Genomic DNA, 25073 nt, shown 5'->3' with positions numbered 1-25073 from the left:
GGCCCATTACTGTCTCCCACACTAACTAATTATACAATAACTTTATTATCTGCTGCACATAACATACGGGCCCATTACTGTCTCCCACACTAACTAATTATACAATAACTTTATTATCTGCTGCACATAACATACGGGCCCATTACTGTCTCCCACACTAACTAATTATACAATAACTTTATTATCCGCTGCACATAACATACGGGTCCATTACTGTCTCCCACGCTAACTAATTATACAATAACTGTATTATCCGCTGCACATAACATACGGGCCCATTACTCTCTCCCACACAAACTAATTATACAATAACTTTATTATCTGCTGCACATAACATACGGGCCCATTACTGTCTCCCAAGCTAACTAATTATACAATAACTTTATTATATGCTGCACATAACATACGGGCCCATTACTGTCTCCCACACTCTCTAATTATACAATAACTTTATTATCTTCTGCACATAACATACGGGTCCCATTACTGTCTCCCACGCTAACTAATTATACAATAACTTTATTATCTGCTGCACATAACACACGGGCCCATTACTGTCTCCCAAGCTACCTAATTATACAATAACTTTATTATCTGCTGCACATAACATACGGCCCCATTACTGTCTCCCAAGCTAACTAATTATACAATTTCTTTATTATCTGCTGCACATAACATACGGGCCCAGTACTGTCTCCCAAGCTAACTAATTATACAATAACTTTATTATCTGCTGCACATAACAGACAGGTCCCATTACTGTCTCCCACACTAACTAATTATACAATATCTTTATTATCTGCTGCACATAACATACGGGCCCAGTACTGTCTCCCAAGCTAACTAATTATACAATAACTTTATTATCTGCTGCACATAACATACGGGCCCATTACTGTCTCCCAAGCTAAATAATTATACAATATCTTTATTATCTGCTGCACATAACATACGGCCCCATTACTGTCTCCCAAGCTAACTAATTATACAATAACTTTATTATCTGCTGCACATAACATACGGGCACATTACTGTCTCCCACACTAACTAATTATACAATAACTTTATTATCTGCTGCACATAACATACGGGCCCATTACTGTCTCCCACGCTAACTAATTATACAATAACTTTATCATCTGCTGCACATAACAGACAGGTCCCATTACTGTCTCCCACACTAACTAATTATACAATATCTTTATTATCTGCTGCACATAACATACGGGCCCAGTACTGTCTCCCAAGCTAACTAATTATACAATAACTTTATTATCTGCTGCACATAACATACGGGCCCATTACTGTCTCCCAAGCTAAATAATTATACAATAACTTTATTATCTGCTGCACATAACATACGGGACCATTACTGTCTCCCAAGCTAAATAATTATACAATAACTTTATTATCTGCTGCAGATAACATACGGGCCCAGTACTGTCTCCCAAGCTAAATAATTATACAATAACTTTATTATCTGCTGCAGATAACATACTGGTCCCATTACTGTCTCCCACGCTAACTAATTATACAATAACTTTATTATCTGCTGCACATAACATACGGGCCCATTAAACCTTCTATCGGATGAGGTGTTGTCATGTGTGCAAACCACTTATCATACTAACATAAAATAAAGACACTGAGACGTGGATTTGGCAGATAACTTGATGGCGATTTATTGGAGAAATTAATATTATTTATTAATTCTTAAATTAATTAAGGATGTATGGTGGCAAAGAAAGGACGGCCAGAAATCAGCCAGATCTGCTATGCCCACACACAAACAACAAAAGACATAGCAGGCGTAGATCGCCCAGAGTGCATACACATAACCATGTAAACCATGTCAAACACAAAAGGTAACGCTCACCCTCTAACTTGACTACCCACCCGTTTAGGTGATGATACTGCCCCCCGTTAGGTTGGTACAGCCAACTACCAGTCAACGAAGGGAGCGCCCTTAAATCATAATTGCACCTGGACTGGTGAACTGCCGTTCTTTCCCGCCACTACATAATTAACTACAACAACCTGCCAATAATTGCAAACTGAAGGGAGGGTGGGCAATCTGGAACCAAGAGGCTTTGGCCCTCACTTCTAGCCCCTTATATAATGTCTCTATTGAAAACCCGCCCCTGCTAACGATAGGCTAACTCTAAACAGTAATTTGCATACATGCCGGCCCCCATCCTAGAGGTTTAACACACCTCTTTTCTTATGCAATCTTTCGGTTTCACTACTGTCTCCCACGCTAACTAATTATACAATAACTTTATTATCTGCTGCACATAACATACGGGTCCCATTACTGTCTCCCACGCTAACTAATTATACAATAACTTTATTATCTGCTGTACATAACATACGGGCCCATTACTGTCTCCCACGCTAACTAATAATACAATAACTTTATTATCTGCTGCACATAACTACCGGGCCCATTACTGTCTCCCACGCTAACTAATTATACAATAACTTTATTATCTGCTGCACATAACATACGGGCACATTACTGTCTCCCAAGCTAACTATATATACAATAAATTTATTATCTGCTGCACATAACATACGGGCCCATTACTGTCTCCCAAGCTAACTAATTATACAATAACTGTATTATCTGCTGCACATAACATACGGGCCCAGTACTGTCTCCCAAGCTAACTAATTATACATTAACTTTATTATCTGCTGCACATAGCTTGGGAGACAGTAATTTGCCCGTATGTTAACTATATATACAATAACTTTATTATCTGCTGCACATAACATACGGGCTCATTACTGTCTCCCATGCTAACTAATTATACAATAACTTTATTATCTGCTGCACATAACATACGGGCTCATTACTGTCTCCCATGCTAACTAATTATACAATAACTCTATTATCTGCTGCACATAACATACGGGCCCATTACTGTCTCCCAAGCTAACTAATTATACAATAACTGTATTATCTGCTGCACATAACATACGGCCCCATTACTGTCTCCCACGCTAACTAATTGTACAATTATTATTATAGGCACTGCTGGGTACCTCAACCTTTCCCTAATGTGCAATCCCCCATCAAAGTGGACCTCATACCTCAGGGCTGGACAACTTATGTTTCACTTCACTTATGTATGATTTGTCGGATACCTCAGATGTGCACTTGTCGCATTGTACGGTGTACTGTATGTGGCCATGTGGGGGTTTTATTTTATTCTAAATTATATATGTGTGTGTATGTGTATGTATGTATGTATATGTATATGTGTGTGTATGTATATGTGTATATATATATATATATATATATATATATAAATATAAAACATTTTGTCTTTCACACAGGTAGAGGACTCAGAGACAATGAGGGATCACAGGGGTCCGCGGGGCTACCATCGCAGAGAGGACTGGCCCCTTAGGAAGCCCTCCCCTGGATTGTTTAGTCCTCTTGGCCGAGCCAAGGCTGAAAACAGAGACAGAATACATGAGAAAGACACAGAGGTAATAGCCAGTATGTACTAACCTACAGCGCTTATCATTCTGGTGACATCAGTCAGGAGTAGACATCATAGACGTAACTTTGCTCACATAGCTGTCGCCCTATGCCGTGATATGGCTGCTGTGCTTAGCTTCTGATAGACGTATAACTGCTGTGTTTAGCTTCAGATAGACGTATAACTGCTGTGCTTAGCTTCTGATAGACGTATAACTGCTGTGTTTAGCTTCAGATAGACGTATAACTGCTGTGTTTAGCTTCAGATAGACGTATAACTGCTGTGCTTAACTACAGATAGATGTTTAACTACTGTGCTTATCTACAGATAGACGTATAACTGCTGTGCTTAGCTTCAGAATGATGTATAACTGCTGTGTTTAGCTTCTGATAGACGTATAACTGCTGTGTTTAGCTTCAGATAGACGTATAACTGCTGTGTTTAGCTTCAGATAGACGTATAACTGCTGTGCTTAGCTTCAGAATGACGTATAACTGCTGTGCTTAGCTTCTGATAGACGTATAACTGCTGTGTTTAGCTTCAGATAGACGTATAACTGCTGTGTTTAGCTTCAGATAGACGTATAACTGCTGTGCTTAGCTTCAGAATGACGTATAACTGCTGTGCTTAGCTTCTGATAGACGTATAACTGCTGTGCTTAGCTTCTGATAGACATATTACTTCTGTGTTTAGCTTCAGATAGACGTATAACTGCTGTGCTTAGCTTCAGAATGACGTATAACTGCTGTGCTTAGCTTCTGATAGACGTATAACTGCTGTGTTTAGCTTCAGATAGACGTATAACTGCTGTGTTTAGCTTCAGATAGACGTATAACTGCTGTGCTTAGCTTCAGAATGACGTATAACTGCTGTGCTTAGCTTCTGATAGACGTATAACTGCTGTGCTTAGCTTCTGATAGACGTATAACTGCTGTGTTTAGCTTCAGATAGACGTATAACTGCTGTGTTTAGCTTCAGATAAATGTATAGCTTCAGTGCTTACCTTGAGAAAACCATATAACTGCAATGCTTAACTTCAGATAGACGTAAAAAAGCAGTGCTTATTTTCAGATCAATGTATGGTGTCATTGATTAGCTTCACAGAGATGTGTCCATGCAGTGTTCTGGACAGGTGTTTACTGCTATATGGTAGATTCAGATAAACTTATAGGGCCTGAATATTGGTCAGACACAGCTTGAAATATGCCGCAAATATCTGCACATGTGCACAAGTGTATTTGTACATTTACGGAACCCCAGGCAAATTACAGTATGCTCAAGGGCGCACAAAAGTACAGTAAAATTTTACTTTTATTGGTATTACTATAAAATACTCCCAATATTTGGGAAATAGACAGTGAAATATATGGATAAAGCAATAAAAAATAATAAACAAATGTGTAAGTGTATAAAAAACAAAAAATAAGTGTGATTACAAAAAATGAATATAAGGTTAAAAAGCAAAATCCACTAATGAGTCTCTACTGATCTGAACAACTGTCAATTAATCAGAAAAAATATATATATGAAAGTGTCTGGGAAATGATAATCTCTTCTTATAATAGTGTCTGTTACTGGCTAATTACCACATCTCTTAATTCATCATAGAGTATATAGAAATCACTTATTGACACTAATCATCATTATACCATAACTCAGAAAAAATCCTCCAATATATGATTAGTGCCGGCACAAGCAACCATCAAATAGTGGAAAATTAATAATGAATTAAATCTTGTTATCAAAGTGATATATTCCAGATTTATAGACACATTTATGACATTTATCATTGAATAGTCATTTAGTCATAGGTGCTTTAAATTGTTCTAAAATTATTGGACTGCCTAAAATCCACTGCAGTGATAGTTAAATACATTTGATATTTATTGATTAAATGGAGTGCTTTCCCCTATATTTAATAATAATAGTATGTTAATAGCTGTAGATAGTACTTAATTCACCATAGGTATTTGCACTATGATAGTGTGTAATTGATGGCAATGTTTGTATCACCACACTGTAACATTCATTTTAGGCAGTTGGACAGTAACATAAATTGTTACATCGTATCAGATTATATAAGTCCTTGCCTGAATGATTACAGCGGTCTTAATGAGGTGCCAGGATATCAGATATAATATACTCCCACTTTCACTTACTGAGAGCCAAATATCACTTAACTATTCTTTAACATAACCTCATAACAGCTATGCTGTGTATAAAATTCTGCAAGAAATAATTGTTTTGTAGTTATTTAGTCACTGCCCCAATCTAGTATTCACACAATAAACCTGTTCACTATACGTTAATGTTGTTATCCCCATACTAGACTTCCATAGTAAGTATACACACTGTAAACTAATCACTGCAGGTAATGTGGAACTTATACATTAACATTTCATATGTAACTCTCAATTGAGCATGTTCGTAATGGGCCATATTCCCGCACCAACTAAATTCATCATAGACAGTTAACTTGTTCATTAAACGTGCGCGTTTCACTGCATGACCAGCTTTTTCAAGGCCTTGAAAAAGCTGGTCATGCAGTGAAACGCGCACGTCGGCGTTCAGCATGTCCACTAACAAATGTCCGTTATAATGAACAAGTTAACTGTCTATGATGAATTTAGTTGGTGCGGGAATATGGCCCATTACGAACATGCTCAATTGAGAGTTACATATGAAATGTTAATGTATAAGTTCCACATTACCTGCAGTGATTAGTTTACAGTGTGTATACTTACTATGGAAGTCTAGTATGGGGATAACAACATTAACGTATAGTGAACAGGTTTATTGTGTGAATACTAGATTGGGGCAGTGATTAAATAACTACAAAACAATTATTTCTTGCAGAATTTTATACACAGCATAGCTGTTATGAGGTTATGTTAAAGAATAGTTAAGTGATATTTGGCTCTCAGTAAGTGAAAGTGGGAGTATATTATATCTGATATCCTGGCACCTCATTAAGACCGCTGTAATCATTCAGGCAAGGACTTATATAATCTGATACGATGTAACAATTTATGTTACTGTCCAACTGCCTAAAATGAATGTTACAGTGTGGTGATACAAACATTGCCATCAATTACACACTATCATAGTGCAAATACCTATGGTGAATTAAGTACTATCTACAGCTATTAACATACTATTATTATTAAATATAGGGGAAAGCACTCCATTTAATCAATAAATATCAAATGTATTTAACTATCACTGCAGTGGATTTTAGGCAGTCCAATAATTTTAGAACAATTTAAAGCACCTATGACTAAATGACTATTCAATGATAAATGTCATAAATGTGTCTATAAATCTGGAATATATCACTTTGATAACAAGATTTAATTCATTATTAATTTTCCACTATTTGATGGTTGCTTGTGCCGGCACTAATCATATATTGGAGGATTTTTTCTGAGTTATGGTATAATGATGATTAGTGTCAATAAGTGATTTCTATATACTCTATGATGAATTAAGAGATGTGGTAATTAGCCAGTAACAGACACTATTATAAGAAGAGATTATCATTTCCCAGACACTTTCATATATATATTTTTTCTGATTAATTGACAGTTGTTCAGATCAGTAGAGACTCATTAGTGGATTTTGCTTTTTAACCTTATATTCATTTTTTGTAATCACACTTATTTTTTGTTTTTTATACACTTACACATTTGTTTATTATTTTTTATTGCTTTATCCATATATTTCACTGTCTATTTCCCAAATATTGGGAGTATTTTATATTAATAACAATAAAAGTAAAATTTTACTGTACTTTTGTGCGCCCTTGAGAATACAACCCCTGGTTCTCTTTCTCTTGTTATAACTCAGTACTTCTTGGTTGTTAAAGGGCAGCTCTCCCATGATTAAAACGTAATCAATCTATAAAAAATTGGGGCTTTATTTGCGAGTGAACCATAACATTATTGGTAGTGTGCAGACACAATCCACTTTTTTCTGCTGATGAAATTACAGTATGCGACAGATCCTCACATTAGCCCTATAGATCCTCACATTAGCCCTATAGATCCTCACATTAGCCCTACATATACTGTACTCACATTAGCCCTATGTATACACACATTAGCCCTACATATACTCACATTAGCCCTATAGATCCTCACATTAACCCTACATATACACACATTAGCCCTACATATACTCACATTAGCCCTACATATACACACATTAGCCTTATATTTACTCACATTAGCCCTACATATACTCACATTAGCCCTACATATACACACATTAGCCCTACATATACTCACATTAGCCCTACATATACTCACATTAGCCCTATATTTACTCACATTAGCCCTACATATACTCACATTAGCCCTACATATACTCACATTAGCCCTACATATACACACATTAGCCCTATATTTACTCACATTAGCCCTACATATACTCACATTAGCCCTACATATACACACATTAGCCCTACATATACTCACATTAGCCCTACATATACACACATTAGCCCTATATTTACTCACATTAGCCCTACATATACTCACATTAGCCCTACATATACTCACATTAGCCCTACATATACACACATTAGCCCTATATTTACTCACATTAGCCCTACATATACTCACATTAGCCCTACATATACACACATTAGCCCTACATATACTCACATTAGCCCTACATATACACACATTAGCCCTACATATCCTCACATTAGCCCTACATATACACACATTAGCCCTATATTTACTCACATTAGCCCTACATATCCTCACATTAGCCCTACATATACTCACATTAGTTCTACATATCCTCACATTAGCCCTACAGATCCTAACATTAGCCCTACATATTCTCACATTAGCCCTACATATTCTCACATTAGCCCTACATATCCTCACATTAGCCCTACATATACTCACATTAGCCCTACGTATCCTCACATTAGCCCTACGGGATCCTCATTTTAGCCCTAAGGATTCTGACATTAACCCTATGACATCCTCACATTAGCCCTATGACATCCTCACATTAGCCCTATGTCATCCTCACATTAGCCCTACATATACTCACATTAGCCCTACAGGATCCTCATATTAGCCCTATGGATCCTCACATTAGCTCTATGGGATCCTCGCATTAGCCTTACAGGATCCTCACATTAGCCCAACAGAAGTCGCGGGCCTGTTATGGGCATGTCGCGGGCCTATTATGGGCGTGTAAGGTAAACTCAGCTACTCAAGATTAACTCCCTGCCTGTCACTTTACTATAGCACTATCCGCTAAGTCATACTGCACGCTATGATTGAGAGACCCAGGGTTGAGATCTACTCCCCCAAGCCCCTATTACTGTAAACTCCTGCAGTAATTACCTTTGGTGCTTTTCCAGTTTGGGATTGACTTACCTGTATTTGAATGGCGCTGGGCTTGTGCACAGCCAGTGGCTCTGACTCCGGAATCTCAGAGTGAGGAGGAGGGAATATACTCCCTTAAAACAGCACCCTAATCGTAACAGCGTGTCTATTATCCGTCTGTTGTATTGATGTGGCTGTTATGAATTTAACATACAGGAGAGGATCTGACACATTGTTCTAAATTGGACATACATTAGCAGGCATCCTGCAATCACTGGAAATAAACAGAGCACAGGGCCGAAACTAGGATATCTGTCACCTGGTGCAAGGTAGCAATTTTGCGCCCCCTCCCTTCCCGTACCTGTATTTTGTCCTTGCTCCTCCATAAGGGAGTGCACTAGTCAAATGTCCCTGGTATAGTGACTTACATTATTCCACACACAATAATGCCCATTACACATTATGCCACACACTGTAATGCCTATTACCAAAGTGCCACTTGCATTTTTACCCGACACCATTTTATGCGCCACAGTAAGGCTTCTAATTACCTGGGTTTCATACTCGTTGCCAGGGGGATTCATGCTCGTTGCTATGGGGTTTATGCTCAATGCTATGGGGTTTATGCTCGTTGCCAGGGGTTACATGCTCGTTGCCATGGGGTTTATGCTCGTTGCCATGGGGTTTATGCTCATTGCCAGGGGTTACATGCTCATTGCCAGGGGGTTTCACGGGAGAAGATGCAGCTTTCAGCATCTTCTCCCGGCACTTGCGCTGGCCTAACAGACACTAGAGGTCCAGTAGGACCTCTAGTGTCTGTCTCCTCCTTGGCGGCGGCCATTTTTAGATGGCCGTTTTCTGCAGAGTCCGCATGGAATCTGCTGAAAATGAGCATCAAAAAATGGCCGCCGCCAAGGAGGAAACAGACACTAGAGGTCCAGTAAGGCCCTCTAGCATCTGTCTCCTCCTTGGCGGCGGCCATTTTTGGATACCCGTTTTCTGACTCTGCAGCCCCCAAGCCACCGTGAGTCATCCCTTATTCACCCCCTGCATTCCGGCACCCGGTGCACGTGCACCTCTAGCCCCCCCCTAGTTGCGGCCCTGCAGAGCAAGTGTTTCCTTTCTTCTCCCCACAGAGAGATTTTTCATATAAGGGATCACCAGTTATGCTGGGACTAATGCAGTAAAGCGTAGTCCATCTATATATTTGTATGATGAAGAGAGAATCTTTTTCTGTCTTACAGTGGTGGCCAAAATTGCGGACACTTTTTGAAATTTGAATGTTTTTCAACTTTGAATGCTTATAAAAACTGTTACACTTCACGCAGTGCAACAATTCATATATCAAATGAAATGAAATTTAATGCTGAATTCAACACAATAAACAGAGGTCAAATATTTGCATTACAAGGGAAGTTATGCAGTGAAAACAACACTTAGGGTGAAAATCCCTGTGTACTTATAATGTTACTGTCCTATCAGTATTTCGTTGGGTATCCTTTATTTTTCAAGACAGCAGCACAGCGATGTGGCATTGAGCCAACCAGTGTTTGGAGCTCTTCCTTCTTTATTATGTGGTGCCATGAGACAATTATAGCCTCAATTAATTGTCTTTTATTGGATGGACGCCTCAGATGTACCAGTTTTTTCAAACAGAACCACTAATGTTCTATGGGGTTCAGGTCTGGGCTGTTTCCTGGCCATCCCAGCACCTGTATGTCATTCTCCGTGAACCACTGTTTGTATGTCCATGCAGTGTGGCAGGGAGCTGAATCCAGCTGGAAAAAATGGGGCATTATCTGGACATAGATCCCTGATAGAAGGTAGAAGTTTTGCCCAGATCATAACACTTGTAGGATGGTATCAGTGTGCCATCTATGACATAAAGGCGGCCTACGGCATCTGCTGTCATACATGCCCAGATCATAACACTTGTAGGATGGTATCAGTGTGCCATCTATGACATAAAGGCAGCCTACAGCATCTGCTGTCATACATGCCCAGATCATAACACTTGTAGGATGGTATCAGTGTGCCATCTACGACATAAAGGCGGCCTACAGCATCTGCTGTCATACATGCCCAGATCATAACACTTGTAGGATGGTATCAGTGTGCCATCTATGACATAAAGGCGGCCTACAGCATCTGCTGTCATACATGCCCAGATCATAACACTTGTAGGATGGTATCAGTGCCCCATCTATGACATAAAGGCGGCCTACAGCATCTGCTGTCATACATGCCCAGAGCATAACACTTGTAGGATGGTATCAGTGTGCCATCTATGACATAACGGCAGCCTACAGCATCTGCTGTCATACATGCCCAGATCATAACACTTGTAGGATGGTATCAGTGTGCCATCTATGCCATAAAGGCGGCCTACAGCATCTGCTGTCATACATGCCCAGATCATAACACTTGTAGGATGGTGTCAGTGTGCCATCTATGACATAAAGGCGGCCTACAGCATCTGCTGTCATACATGCCCAGATCATAACACTAGTAGGATGGTGTCAGTGTGCCATCTATGACATAACGGCGGCCTACAGCATCTGCTGTCATACATGCCCAGATCATAACACTTGTAGGATGGTATCAGTGTGCCATCTATGACATAACGGCGGCCTACAGCATCTGCTGTCATACAGGCCCAGATCATAACACTTGTAGGATGGTATCAGTGTGCCATCTACGACATAAAGGCGGCCTACAGCATCTGCTGTTATACATGCCCAGATCATAACACTTGTAGGATTCTTTGTTGTTGCTTGGAATGCAATCTGGATGTACCTCTTCCCCGATGCGACGTCTCCGATATTTTCTCTCATCACTACCAAATATGGATATCTTAGTTTCGTCACTCCATATCACTTGTTTCCACTGACCTTCTGTCCATACAATGTGTTCTTTTGCCCACTGTATTCGTTTCTGCCGCTGCTTTTTATTCAGCAATGGCTTTTTTCGGGGAATCCTACCTTTTAGGCCACCCTCCGTTAGTCTTCTCCGTACCGTTCTTGCACTGACAAAAACACCAGGTGCACACAGATCACTGCTAATGGCCGCAGATGACATCCATCTGTCCCTGACGCAAATTCGTTTTATTCTTCTATCATCCACAGCTGTTATGCACTTTTTCCGGCCTTTTCCTTCTTTGTTGTGTATAGATTGTGTTTCCTGATGGCGTAAACAAAACTTTCGTATTCCTGATGTTGTTACATTCCCACCAACTTCTCTCGCAATTGCTGCATATGAAAGACCATTTTCACGTAACGCCACAATCCTGGATCTCTTCCTGGGTGACCAATCACCACTTTGCCTGGACGACATTAGTGTATTTATTTGTTACACCTTCGTTAGCACTAAATACACACAAACATCCAACCATAATTACACTTCAGTAACCAACTTTATTCTGCAACATGAAACAGCCAGACTGACCTTTCCCACCTCTGTACATGACCTCGCACCCGCTCATAAACCACAGCTGATTGGTCCTCAGAACGACGATTCCGATTGGCTGGTAGTAGCTGTTACTACAATCCGTTTCTTGAATCTCACGCATTTGTGCTTCTTTGTCTGACTGAAAGTAGCATAACTTCCCTTGTAATGCAAATATTTAATCTCTGTTTATTGTGTTGAATTCCGCATTAAATTTCCTTTCATGTGATATATGAATCATTGCACTGCATGACGTGAAACAGGTTTTATAAACATTCAAATTTCAAGAAGTGTCCGCAATTTTGGCCACCAGTGTGTGTATGTATATATATGTGTATGTATGTATGTATGTATGTATGTATGTGTGTATGTGTGTATGTATGTATGTATGTATGTATATATTATGTGTTTGTAACCTGTCAATATTTTTAGATTAAATTTGTCTATGTATAAACCAGACTTCTCGGTTTGATCATTAATTCTTATTTGGTATAGAGCAATTTAGTTTTAAGTATATTTATGGTTCATGTTTGGAGGTTACAGATAGCTCTTATTTAATTCCTGCAATCTGGGTGTGATTCTAATTAATATATGTGAAGTGCATCGTTTGTTCAGTGCCACCAGATCTGATTAGGTTTTGTTGGTATGGGAGTGCCCTGGGGGTGTTATGGGAGCGCCCTGGGGGTGTTATGGGAGCGCCCTGGGGGTGTTATGGGAGTGCCCTGGGGGTGTTATGGGAGTGTCCTGGGCCTGTTATGGGAGTGTCCTGGGCCTGTTATGGGAGAGTCCTGGGCCTGTTATGGGAGAGTCCTGGGCCTGTTATGGGAGAGTCCTGGGCCTGTTATGGGAGAGTCCTGGGCCTGTTATGGGAGAGTCCTGGGCCTGTTATGGGAGAGTCCTGGGCCTGTTATGGGAGAGTCCTGGGCCTGTTATGGGAGAGTCCTGGGCCTGTTATGGGAGCGTCCTGGGCCTGTTATGGGAGCGTCCTGGGCCTGTTATGGGAGAGTCCTGGGCCTGTTATGGGAGCGTCCTGGGCCTGTTATGGGAGCGGGGTGTTATGGGAGCGCCCTGGGGGTGTTATGGGAGCGCCCTGGGGGTGTTATGGGAGTGCCCTGGGGGTGTTATGGGAGCGCCCTGGGGGTGTTATGGGAGACTCCTGGGGGTGTTATGGGAGACTCCTGGGCCTGTTATGGGAGAGTCCTGGGCCTGTTATGGGAGAGTCCTGGGCCTGTTATGGGAGAGTCCTGGGCCTGTTATGGGAGAGTCCTGGGCCTGTTATGGGAGAGTCCTGGGCCTGTTATGGGAGAGTCCTGGGCCTGTTATGGGAGAGTCCTGGGCCTGTTATGGGAGAGTCCTGGGCCTGTTATGGGAGAGTCCTGGGCCTGTTATGGGAGAGTCCTGGGGGTGTTATGGGAGAGTCCTGGGGGTGTTATGGGAGTGTCCTGGGCATGTAATGGGAGAGTCCTGGGCCTGTTATGGGAGAGTCCTGGGCCTGTTATGGGAGAGTCCTGGGGGTGTTATGGGAGAGACCTGGGCGTGTAATGGGAGTGTACTGGGCGTGTTATGGGAGTGTCCTGGGTGTGTTATGGGAGAGTCCTGGGTGTGTTATGGGAGCGTCCTGGGTGTGTTATGAGAGAGGCATGGGCGTGTAATGGGAGCGTCCTGGGCGTGTAATGGGAGCGTCCTGGGCCTGTTATGGGAGCGGGGTGTTATGGGAGCGCCCTGGGGGTGTTATGGGAGCGCCCTGGGGGTGTTATGGGAGCGCCCTGGGGGTGTTATGGGAGCGCCCTGGGGGTGTTATGGGAGCGCCCTGGGGGTGTTATGGGAGCGCCCTGGGCCTGTTATGGGAGCGCCCTGGGCCTGTTATGGGAGAGTCCTGGGCCTGTTATGGGAGAGTCCTGGGCCTGTTATGGGAGAGTCCTGGGCGTGTTATGGGAGAGTCCTGGGGGTGTTATGGGAGAGTCCTGGGGGTGTTATGGGAGAGTCCTGGGGGTGTTATGGGAGAGTCCTGGGGGTGTTATGGGAGAGTCCTGGGGGTGTTATGGGAGTGTCCTGGGCCTGTTATGGGAGAGTCCTGGGGGTGTAATGGGAGTGTACTGGGCGTGTAATGGGAGTGTACTGGGCGTGTAATGGGAGTGTCCTGGGCGTGTAATGGGAGTGTCCTGGGCGTGTAATGGGAGTGTCCTGGGCGTGTAATGGGAGTGTCCTGGGCGTGTAATGGGAGTGTCCTGGGCGTGTAATGGGAGTGTCCTGGGCGTGTAATGGGAGTATCCTGGGCGTGTTATGGGAGTGTCTGGGAACGTTCCCTACTGCAAAGACACCTCTTCAGAGGCCATGGTTAGTTGAATTTCAGTACAGTAGATAGAGTAAACCTTAGGCTGCCGCAAATATTGAAGGTGCGATTAATGCGTCAATGTTGGTGCGCTTTGCCCAGACCTGGCAGCCTGACAGCGGGCGTCTCAGCGCTCGTACCCTCCATTGCACCATCCTGCCTAAGGGAAGGCTGAGATTAGCATTTGCATATTTCCTTCTGCTATTGTGAGAGCTGCTGCGCCCGTGGCGACATTATCCATCTCTGAGCCAGGCCTGTGTGCGCCCAGCATGGCTATGTCGTGGAATTAGGGGCATATTCAATTGAGCACGAGGTTTAGCAAGGAAAAAGCCTTGTGCCCCTTGCACCCAATTTTGGATTACTGCGGGTATGTGCGCCACCCATACCCTCGGTATCCACTAAAAAAAAGTTGTTGCGTGGTTTTCAGCTCTGAATACCCCGCTCCGCATAAAAAATAAAATCTACACTTACCTGCCGGGGGGTCTCCGATGGTCTTTGCAGCTCCCGGTGGCCTCCCCTCCATTTCTACACTGGGGAGGGGGCTGCTAGGCGGCTCCAAGGGCTGCTGGGAGATGTAGTTCTCCCAGCGCCCATTACGGGGGGCACACTGACACTGGGAGTGAGCACACACAACACTCATACACACTTACAAACACTGACACACGCTGACACACGCACCCTGCTACAGGGGACCCGGCCCCCAACGATGGATGCAGAAGACAGCGCTGCAGAAGGTGAAATAGAAAAACACGCACCTAAACTCCTGGCAGGGGCGGGATTTGTACTATTCTCGCCAGCAATTAAATATTATGCCCCTTAATGTGGTTTTATTTTATCCCAAATAATACTAAAAATATATTTTGTGTATTACACAGGTGGAGGACTCGGAGACACTGGGGGATGGCAGAGGGCACTGTCGCCACCATCGCAGAGAGGACAAGCCCCGTAGGAAGCCCTCCCCTGGATTGTATAGTCGTCTTTGCTCACACAGGGCTGAAAACAGAGACAGAACACAGGAGAGTGACACAGAGGTAACAGGCGAAATATACAACCCAGAGCGCTCATCAGTCTGCTGACCGCCGCCAGGAGGAGGCGTCAGGGACGTAACTGCACAGACACACCTGTCATCCTATGCCGTGATATCGCAGCTTCAGAAGGATGTCTAGTGCTTAGCTTCAGATAATGTATAACTACAGTGCTTAGCTTCAGATAGACAGATAAGCGCTGTGCTTAGCTTCAGATAGATGTATAACTACAGTGCTTAGCTTCAGATAGATGTATAACTACAGTGCTTAGCTTCAGATAGATGTATAACTACAGTGCTTAGCTTCAGATAATGTATAACTACAGTGCTTAGCTTCAGATAGATGTATAACTACAGTGCTTAGCTTCAGATAGATGTATAACTACAGTGCTTAGCTTCAGATAGATGTATAACTACAGTGCTTAGCTTCAGATAATGTATAACTACAGTGCTTAGCTTCAGATAGATGTATAACTACAGTGCTTAGCTTCAGATAGATGTATAACTACAGTGCTTAGCTTCAGAAAGATGTATAACTACAGTGCTTAGCTTCAGATAGACAGATATGTGCTGTGCTTAGCTTCAGATGTATAACTACAGTGCTTAGCTTCAGATAGACAGATATGTGCTGTGCTTAGCTTCAGATGTATAACTACAGTGCTTAGCTTCAGATAGACAGATATGTGCTGTGCTTAGCTTCAGATGTATAACTACAGTGCTTAGCTTCAGATAGACAGATATGTGCTGTGCTTAGCTTCAGATGTATAACTACAGTGCTTAGCTTCAGATAGACAGATATGTGCTGTGCTTAACTTCAGAAAGATGTATAACTACAGTGCTTAGCTTCAGATAATGTATAACTACAGTGCTTAGCTTCAGATAATGTATAACTACAGTGCTTAGCTTCAGATAATGTATAACTACAGTGCTTAGCTTCAGATAATGTATAACTACAGTGCTTAGCTTCAGATAGATGTATAACTGCTGTATTTATTGAAATTTCTAAATACCAACAGAAAAACAAAAACAAAATGCAGTACAACTACAAAGAAAGTAGCGTGGTGAGTATAGGGACAGAAAATGAAAGTGGTACACATACAGGCAACACACATTTACCATGTATTAACGTTCTGCTATTGGATAATGACCCAGCTAAACAAAATTCACCACATACTATAGAGTGGAGATAATTATGTTCAGTACAGTATTAAGAAAACAGTATACTAACAAGTATATTCAATTAGGACATCAATTACACCAGCATTTTTCAACCACTGTGCAGTGACACACCAGTGTGCCGCGAGTGGTTGTCAAGTGTGCGGCGGCAGTCAGCTCAGCGCACTAGTACTGTAGTGTGTGTTATTCCTGAGGAGGATAATGTAGTGTGTGTTATTCCTGAGGAGGATAATGTAGCGTGTGTTATTCCTGAGGAGGATAATGTGGTGTGTGTTATTCCTGAGGAGGATAATGTAGTGTGTGTTATTCCTGAGGAGGATAATGTGGTGTGTGTTATTCCTGAGGAGGATAATGTAGTGTGTGTTATTCCTGAGGAGGATAATGTAGTGTGTGTTATTCCTGAGGAGGATAATGTAGTGTGTGTTATTCCTGAGGAGGATAATGTAGTGTGTGTTATTCCTGAGGAGGATAATGTAGTGTGTGTTATTACTGAGGAGGATAATGTAGTGTGTGTTATTCCCTAGGAGGATAATGTAGTGTGTGTTATTCCTGAGGAGGATAATGTAGTGTGTGTTATACCTGAGGAGGATAATGTAGTGTGTGTTATACCTGAGGAGGATAATGTAGTGTGTGTTATACCTGAGGAGGATAATGTAGTGTGTGTTATTCCTGAGGAGGATAATGTAGTGTGTGTTATACCTGAAGAGGATAATGTAGTGTGTGTTATTCCTGAGGAGGATAATGTAGTGTGTGTTATTCCTGAGGAGGATAATGTAGTGTGTGTTATTCCTGAGGAGGATAATGTAGTGTGTGTTATACCTGAGGAGGATAATGTAGTGTGTGTTATTCCTGAGGAGGATAATGTAGTGTGTGTTATTCCTGAGGAGGATAATGTAGTGTGTGTTATTCCTGAGGAGGATAATGTAGTGTGTGTTATACCTGAGGACGATAATGTGGTGTGTGTTATTCCTGAGGAGGATAATGTAGGGTGTGTTATTCCTGAGGAGGATAATGTAGTGTGTGTTATACCTGAAGAGGATAATGTAGTGTGTGTTATTCCTGAGGAGGATAATGTAGTGTGTGTTATTCCTGAGGAGGATAATGTAGTGTGTGTAATTCCTGAGGAGGATAATGTAGTGTGTGTTATTCCTGAGGAGGATAATGTAGTGTGTGTTATTCCTGAGGAGGACAATGTAGTGTGTGTTATTCCTGAGGAGGATAATGTAGGGTGTGTTATACCTGAGGAGGATAATGTAGTGCGTGTTCTTCTTGAGGAGGATAATGTAGTGTGTGTAATTCCTGAGGAGGATAATGTAGTGTGTGTAATTCCTGAGGAGGATAATGTAGTGTGTGTTATTCCTGAGGAGGATAATGTAGTGTGTGTAATTCCTGAGGAGGATAATGTAGTGTGTGTTATTTCTGAAGAGGATAATGTAGTGTGTGTTATTACTGAGGAGGATAATGCAGGGTGTTATTCCTGAGGAGGATAATGTAGTGTGTTTTATTCCTGAGGAGGACAATGTAGTGTATGTTATTCCTGAGGAGGATAATGTAGTGTGTGTTATTCCTGAGGAGGATAATGTAGTGTGTGTTATTCCTGAGGAGGTTAATGTAGTGTGTGTTATTCCTGAGGAGGATAATGTAGGGTGTTATTCCTGAGGAGGATAATGTAGTGTGTATTATTCCCTAGGAGGATAATGTAGTGTGTGCTATACCTGAGGAGGATAATGTAGTGTGTGTTATTCCTGAGGAGGATAATGTAGTGTGTGTTATTCCTGAGGAGGATAATGTAGTGTGTGTTATTCCTGAGGAGGATAATGTAGTGTGTGTTATTCCTGAGGAGGATAATGTAGTGTGTGTTATTCCTGAAGAGGATAATGTAGTGTGTGTTATTCCTGAGGAGGATAATGTAGTGTGTGTTATTCCTGAGGAGGATAATGCAGGGTGTTATTCCTGAAGAGGATAATGTAGTGTGTGTTATTCCTGAGGAGGATAATGTAGTGTGTGTTATTCCTGAGGAGGATAATGTAGTGGTTGTTATTCCTGAGGAGGACAATGTAGTGTGTGTTATACCTGAGGAGGATAATGTAGTGTGTATTGTTCCTGTGGAGGCCAATGAAAACTCCTCCTGTAATAGAGAAAAGATTTTACGTGTAGAATTGTCAGACAAATGTCCTAGAGAGCGAATACCCCTAGGGCCCCACACTTATCTAATTTGAAGTGATCTCCATTCAGGCAGTGCCCTTGAAGTCTACAAGTCCTAGGATCCAGCCCAGTAAATTTTGTGATAACGGAGGCTGCCCTCCAAATCTTAACAGCCTGGATCTATATCTGGGGAAGGGGTCTATTAATTCTATCACTGAACAAGGCCTCTAAGGGCGTATGACCAGGAGAAGACTGGGACCCCAACAGTGAGTGCAAGGCATCAGGTTAATCATCCTGGAGCCAAGACCTCACATGTGCCAGTTGTGCCGCGTAGTAATATAGACAAAAATTGGGGAGCGCCAACCCACCAGTGGACTTAGGTCTCGTCAATGTTTTAGTCTGACACGAGAACATCTATTCACCCATATCAGGGAAGATAGCGTACGGTCCAATTTACGAAATAATGAGGCAGGAATAAACACTGGGGACTGCTGAAATATATATATATATATCTTAATCAGGTTAATCCTGCCTGTAACCGTAAGGGGCAGTTTATTCCAGGTTTTCATTTTGTATTTTAAATAAACAAAGAGGGGGTCTACGTTAAGCTTAAGCCTGTGGGGGGGTCTACATTAAGCCTGTGGGGAGATGGTAATGCAAATGCCCAAATATTTAAACTGGGATACCCATCTCAGGGGGAGAGATATGGGAGAAGATACAGGAGCGTGTCCTCTAAGGGGGATAATTTTTAACTCTGAGTAAACACCAAACTCATTAATAACCTCAAGAGCTATAGGCATGGCCACTAAAAAGTAAATCGGCGTATAAAGCCACAGTGTCTGTTCTGGTGCCCAATAGAAAACCCCCGATCTTAGGGTGTGACCTCAAAATACATGCAAGGGGCTCAATTGCCACACAAAGAATGCCGGGGACAGTGGGCAACCCTGCCTTGTGCCCCTCTCTAGTAAAAATGGTGAGGAAATAAACTCTTTAACAGAAGGCCTGTAATGTACCAGCTAAACCCTCCGTAAATAAACAGGACCAAATCCCATACAATTCATGACCTCCGACAGGAACGGCCACTCCACAGAGTCACAAGCCTTAGCAGCGTCCAGAGACACAATGACTGATGAGGACTCTTACCCATGAGAGGCCTGAACATGGGTATACAAACGCCTCACATTTATAGAAGTAGACTTACCCGGCATAAAGCCTGTCGAGTGGACCACGGAGGTAATAACCTGATTTAATCTTAAAGACCGGACTTTTGCCAAAATATTCACATCCTTAGGTATTAGAGATGTAGGATGATAAGAGTCCGGTAGCCTGGGGTCTTTATCTGGTTTTACTAAAACTATAATTAGTGCTTCGGACATGGACGGTGAGAGGGAGCTCAGTTCAAACAAATTATTATTAAGCTCAAATAATTTAGGGACAAATACACTGGCATGTTTTTTATAGACCTCAACTGGGATGCCGTCCGTACCCGGCGTTTTACCCCTGGGAAAAGAACTAATGGCCCCATCTACATCTAATAATGAAAGGCTCTAGCCTCTGGAGAGAGGCGTGTCAACCCAAGAGATATAATGTAATATATGCACGTACTGTCTACCCACCAAGTCACTCGACAAATGAGACCTATAGACATCTTTATAAAATGATAGACACCTGCTATATCAGAGATGGCTGTGGCCACAGAGACAACCCATCCAACAATCTACGAAATAGTATTGGTAGGACGGGCAGATTGGACCAATCTGGCTAGGTAGCTACCCGGTCTATCAGCATGTACATAATGGGAATTAGCACAAAATTGAAGCTGACGATTAGTCCTGTCTAATAAGTGGGCAGTCCATGCCTCCTGAGCAGCTAACAATTTAATACGAGAGGCATCAATTCCGACCTGTAGAAACTGGAGTTCAGAGTTTCTACAAATGGATTTCACCTCAACCTCCTTGTCTCTATAGTATATTTTCATTTCAGCCACCCTTATCAACAAAGTCCCTCTCAAAAAAGCATTAAATGAATCCCAGAGGTTATCACCAAAATAGTCGTCCATAAGGCTTCAAGCTCAGACCCTGCCCCCATCTATGACAGCCATGAGGGATGTAGTTTCCAGAATCTCTGACTTCTCGATCCACCTAAATCCAATCCCAATAGCAACGTAGAGTGGTCTGATACCCACCCCTTATAACTGCTGTACTTAGTGCCAGATAGACGTATAGCAGCTGTGCTTAGACTGAGATAGACGTATAACTGCTGTACTTAGTGCCAGATAGACGTATAGCTGCTGTGCTTAGACTGAGATAGACGTATAGCTGCTGTGCTTAGTGCCAGATAGACGTATAGCTGCTGTGCTTAGACTGAGATAGACGTATAACTGCTGTGCTTAGACTGAGATAGACGTATAACTGCTGTACTTAGTGCCAGATAGACGTATAGCTGCTGTGCTTAGACTGAGATAGACGTATAACTGCTGTACTTAGACTGAGATAGACGTATAACTGCTGTGCTTAGACTGAGAGAGACGTATAACTGCTGTGCTTAGACTGAGATAGACGTACAGCTGCTGTGCTTAGTGCCAGATGGACGTATAGCTGCTGTGCTTAGACTGAGACAGACGTATAGCTGCTGTGCTTAGACTGAGATAGACGTATAACTGCTGTGCTTAGACTGAGATAGACGTATAACTGCTGTGCTTAGACTGAGACAGACGTATAACTGCTGTGCTTAGACTGAGATAGACGTATAACTGCTGTGCTTAGACTGAGATAGACGTACAGCTGCTGTGCTTAGACTGAGATAGACGTACAGCTGCTGTGCTTAGACTGAGATAGATATACAGCTGCTGTGCTTAGACTGAGACAGATGTATAACTGCTGTGCTTAGACTGAGATAGACGTACAGCTGCTGTGCTTAGACTGAGATAGACGTACAGCTGCTGTGCTTAGACTGAGATAGATATACAGCTGCTGTGCTTAGACTGAGATAGACGTATAGCTGCTGTGCTTAGACTGAGATAGATGTACAGCTGCTGTGCTTAGACTGAGATAGACGTATAGCTGCTGTGCTTAGACTGAGAGAGACGTATAACTGCTGTGCTTAGACTGAGAGAGACGTATAACTGCTGTGCTTAGTGCCAGATAGACGTATAGCTGCTGTGCTTAGACTGAGAGAGACGTATAACTGCTGTGCTTAGACTGAGAGAGACGTATAGCTGCTGTGCTTAGACTGAGATAGACGTATAACTGCTGTGCTTAGACTGAGATAGATGTATAGCTGCTGTGCTTAGACTGAGATAGACGTATAGCTGCTGTGCTTAGACTGAGATAGACGTATAGCTGCTGTGCTTAGACTGAGATAGATGTATAGCTGCTGTGCTTAGACTGAGATAGATGTACAGCTGCTGTGCTTAGACTGAGATAGACGTATAGCTGCTGTGCTTAGACTGAGATAGATATACAGCTGCTGTGCTTAGACTGAGATAGACGTATAGCTGCTGTGCTTAGACTGAGATAGATGTATAACTGCTGTGCTTAGACTGAGATAGATGTATAACTGCTGTGCTTAGACTGAGATAGACGTATAACTGCTGTGCTTAGACTGAGATAGACATATGTCTGCTGTAATCAGTTCAGATAAACATATAGATGCTGTGCTTAGTGTCAGATAGACTGATAGCTTCAGTGCTTAGAATCAGATAAATATATAGCTTCTGTACTTAGATTCAGATGTGTATAAATTTGCAGTATACTTTCCTTGCATTGTTACCTCACACAGACACAGTATAGGATTCTGTCATTGCCACAGGTGGAGGTATCAGAAACAACGAGCGATATCGGGGACCACAGGACCAGCCGCCACACCGAGGAGAGGTGCAAGCATTTCCTCCCTGGCTGTAAGGGACCTTTGTTCGCTGGTCTACCTATGGAAAGAAAGAGAATACATCAGAGCGACACACAGGTAACAGCCACACAGAGCCCCTCAGCCTGGCTGCAGTATTTATGTGGTGCGGAATAATCTATATAATTCTATATGTTCTTCATTCCAGGAGTAAACACCATGAATATGAACGCACAGACATACATGTCACCCTGTACTCAGAGACAGCATCAGATAGACGTATAACTGCTGTGCTTAGCATCAGATGTATAACTTTTGTGCTTAGTGTCCATTGTATAATTGCTGTGCTTACTGTCAGAATGACGTATAACTGCTGGGCTCGGTATCAGATAGAGGTATAACTGCTGGGCTTAGTATCAGATAGAGGTATAACTGCTGGGCTCGGTATCAGATAGAGGTATAACTGCTGGGCTTAGTATCAGATAGAGGTATAACTGCTGGGCTCAGTATCAGATAGAGGTATAACTGCTGGGCTCAGTATCAGATAGAGGTATAACTGCTGTGCTCAGTATCAGATAGAGGTATAACTGCTGGGCTCAGTATCAGATAGAGGTATAACTGCTGGGCTCAGTATCAGATAGCGGTATAACTGCTGGGCTCAGTATCAGATAGAGGTATAACTGCTGGGCTTAGTAGCAGATAGAGGTATAACTGCTGGTTTAGTAGCAGATAGAGGTATAACTGCTGGTTTAGTAGCAGATAGAGGTATAACTGCTGGGCTTAGTATCAGTTAGAGGTATAACTGCTGGGCTTAGTAGCAGATAGAGGTATAACTGCTGTGCTTAGTATCAGATATGGAGCGTACACACGGTCAGATTTGTCAGACTTGTCAGATTTGTCAGATGAACGACTGAACGATTAAACGATTTGAACGATTTGGACGATTTGACCAAAGTTTTGAACGATTTGAACGATTGAACGATTTTTGACAGCATTAAAATGAATGGAATCGTCCAAGTCTGACTGCAAACCCATCAGATGTCAGATATCGTTATCTGACAAACGGGAACGCGCATCGTTGATCGTCCATCGTTCAGGCATGTCAGATATGAACGATTTTCCATCAGATATGAACGACTGAACGATTTTTAAATCGTTATCGTCCATATCTGAAGAAAAAATCTGATCGTGTGTATGCACCATAGAGGTATAACTGCTGGGCTTAGTATCAGATAGAGGTATAACTGCTGGGTTTAGTAGCAGATAGAGGTATAACTGCTGGGCTTTTTGTGAGATAGATGTAAAGCTGCTGGGCTTAGTAGCAGATAGAGGTATAACTGCTGGGCTTAGTTGCAGATAGAGGTATAACTGCTGGGCTTAGTCTCAGATAGAGGTATAACTGCTGGGCTTAGTCTCAGATAGAGGTATAACTGCTGGACTTAGTGTCAGATAGACGTATAACTGCTGTGCTTCGTATCAGATAGAGCAGTGGTTCTCAAACTTGGTCCTCAGGACCCCAAACAGGTCACGTTTTCCAGGTCACCCAGCAGGTGCACAGGTGTATTCATTACTCACTGACACATTTTAAAAGATCTACAGGTGGAGCTAATTATTTCATTTGCAATTCTGTGAGGAGACCTGGAAAACATGCACTGTTTGGGGTCCTGAGGACCGAGTTTGAGAACCTGTTAGATAGAGGTATAACTGCTGTGCTTAGTGTCAGATAGATGTAGAGTTGGTATGTTTAGATGCACAGAGAGCTATAACTATGTTATTAGTAAGACTCCTGCAAGGACTGCATCCAGCATGCTGTATATACCATGTACGCGCTGTCAGTATGAGAACTTGCTATCCATAGAGGGAAATATCTGCCCAGCGAGGAAGCCGGAATAGTGTGCAGAAGGTGTCCAGCTGTATTACCTGTACTGTCCTGCACCTGTACTGCCTTGTACCTCTACTACCCTGCACCTGTACTGCACTGTACCTGCACCTGTACTGCCCTGTACCTGTACTGCATTGTACCTGTATGGTGATCATTGATTAAATACAATACTCACTGCATGGAAGTTTGGCTGATTTGGTGATGTAATTCCCGTACTCTGCTGCATGATTAACACAAGAGACCATTCTCATAGCACAAAAAGTGGCGCAAAAGTGCAAGCGAGTATAAATTTGGGATGTTGTGTTGTCAGATGGCCAATGACATCGCAGCTGCCATGCCGTACTGATTGATATAATTATTAATAGAGTTAAGGATTGTGCAAAGATGA

The 25073-nt window shown here is 42.3% G+C and overlaps 1 protein-coding gene across 1 annotated transcript in view; it reads left to right on the top strand.

Annotated features, from left to right (window-relative positions):
• Nucleotides 1–24864, top strand: part of LOC148451007 (uncharacterized) — a 136174-nt gene extending 111310 nt beyond the window's left edge. The window contains exons 7-10 of the mRNA XM_088462394.1: nucleotides 3343–3498; nucleotides 15491–15646; nucleotides 22771–22923; nucleotides 23012–24864. Of these exons, the coding sequence (XP_088318520.1) occupies nucleotides 3343–3498; nucleotides 15491–15646; nucleotides 22771–22923; nucleotides 23012–23017 (471 nt within the window). The 3' untranslated portion in view covers nucleotides 23018–24864. The remainder of the gene's footprint in view (nucleotides 1–3342; nucleotides 3499–15490; nucleotides 15647–22770; nucleotides 22924–23011) is intronic.
• Nucleotides 24865–25073: the final 209 nt, after the last annotated feature.

The sequence above is a fragment of the Taudactylus pleione genome, unplaced genomic scaffold, assembly GCF_031769625.1.
Source record: "Taudactylus pleione unplaced genomic scaffold, aTauple2 ptg001222l, whole genome shotgun sequence".
NCBI lineage: Eukaryota > Metazoa > Chordata > Amphibia > Anura > Myobatrachidae > Taudactylus > Taudactylus pleione.
The sequence above is the reverse complement of the archived record's forward strand: the minus strand, read 5'-3'. Positions and strand labels throughout refer to the sequence as shown.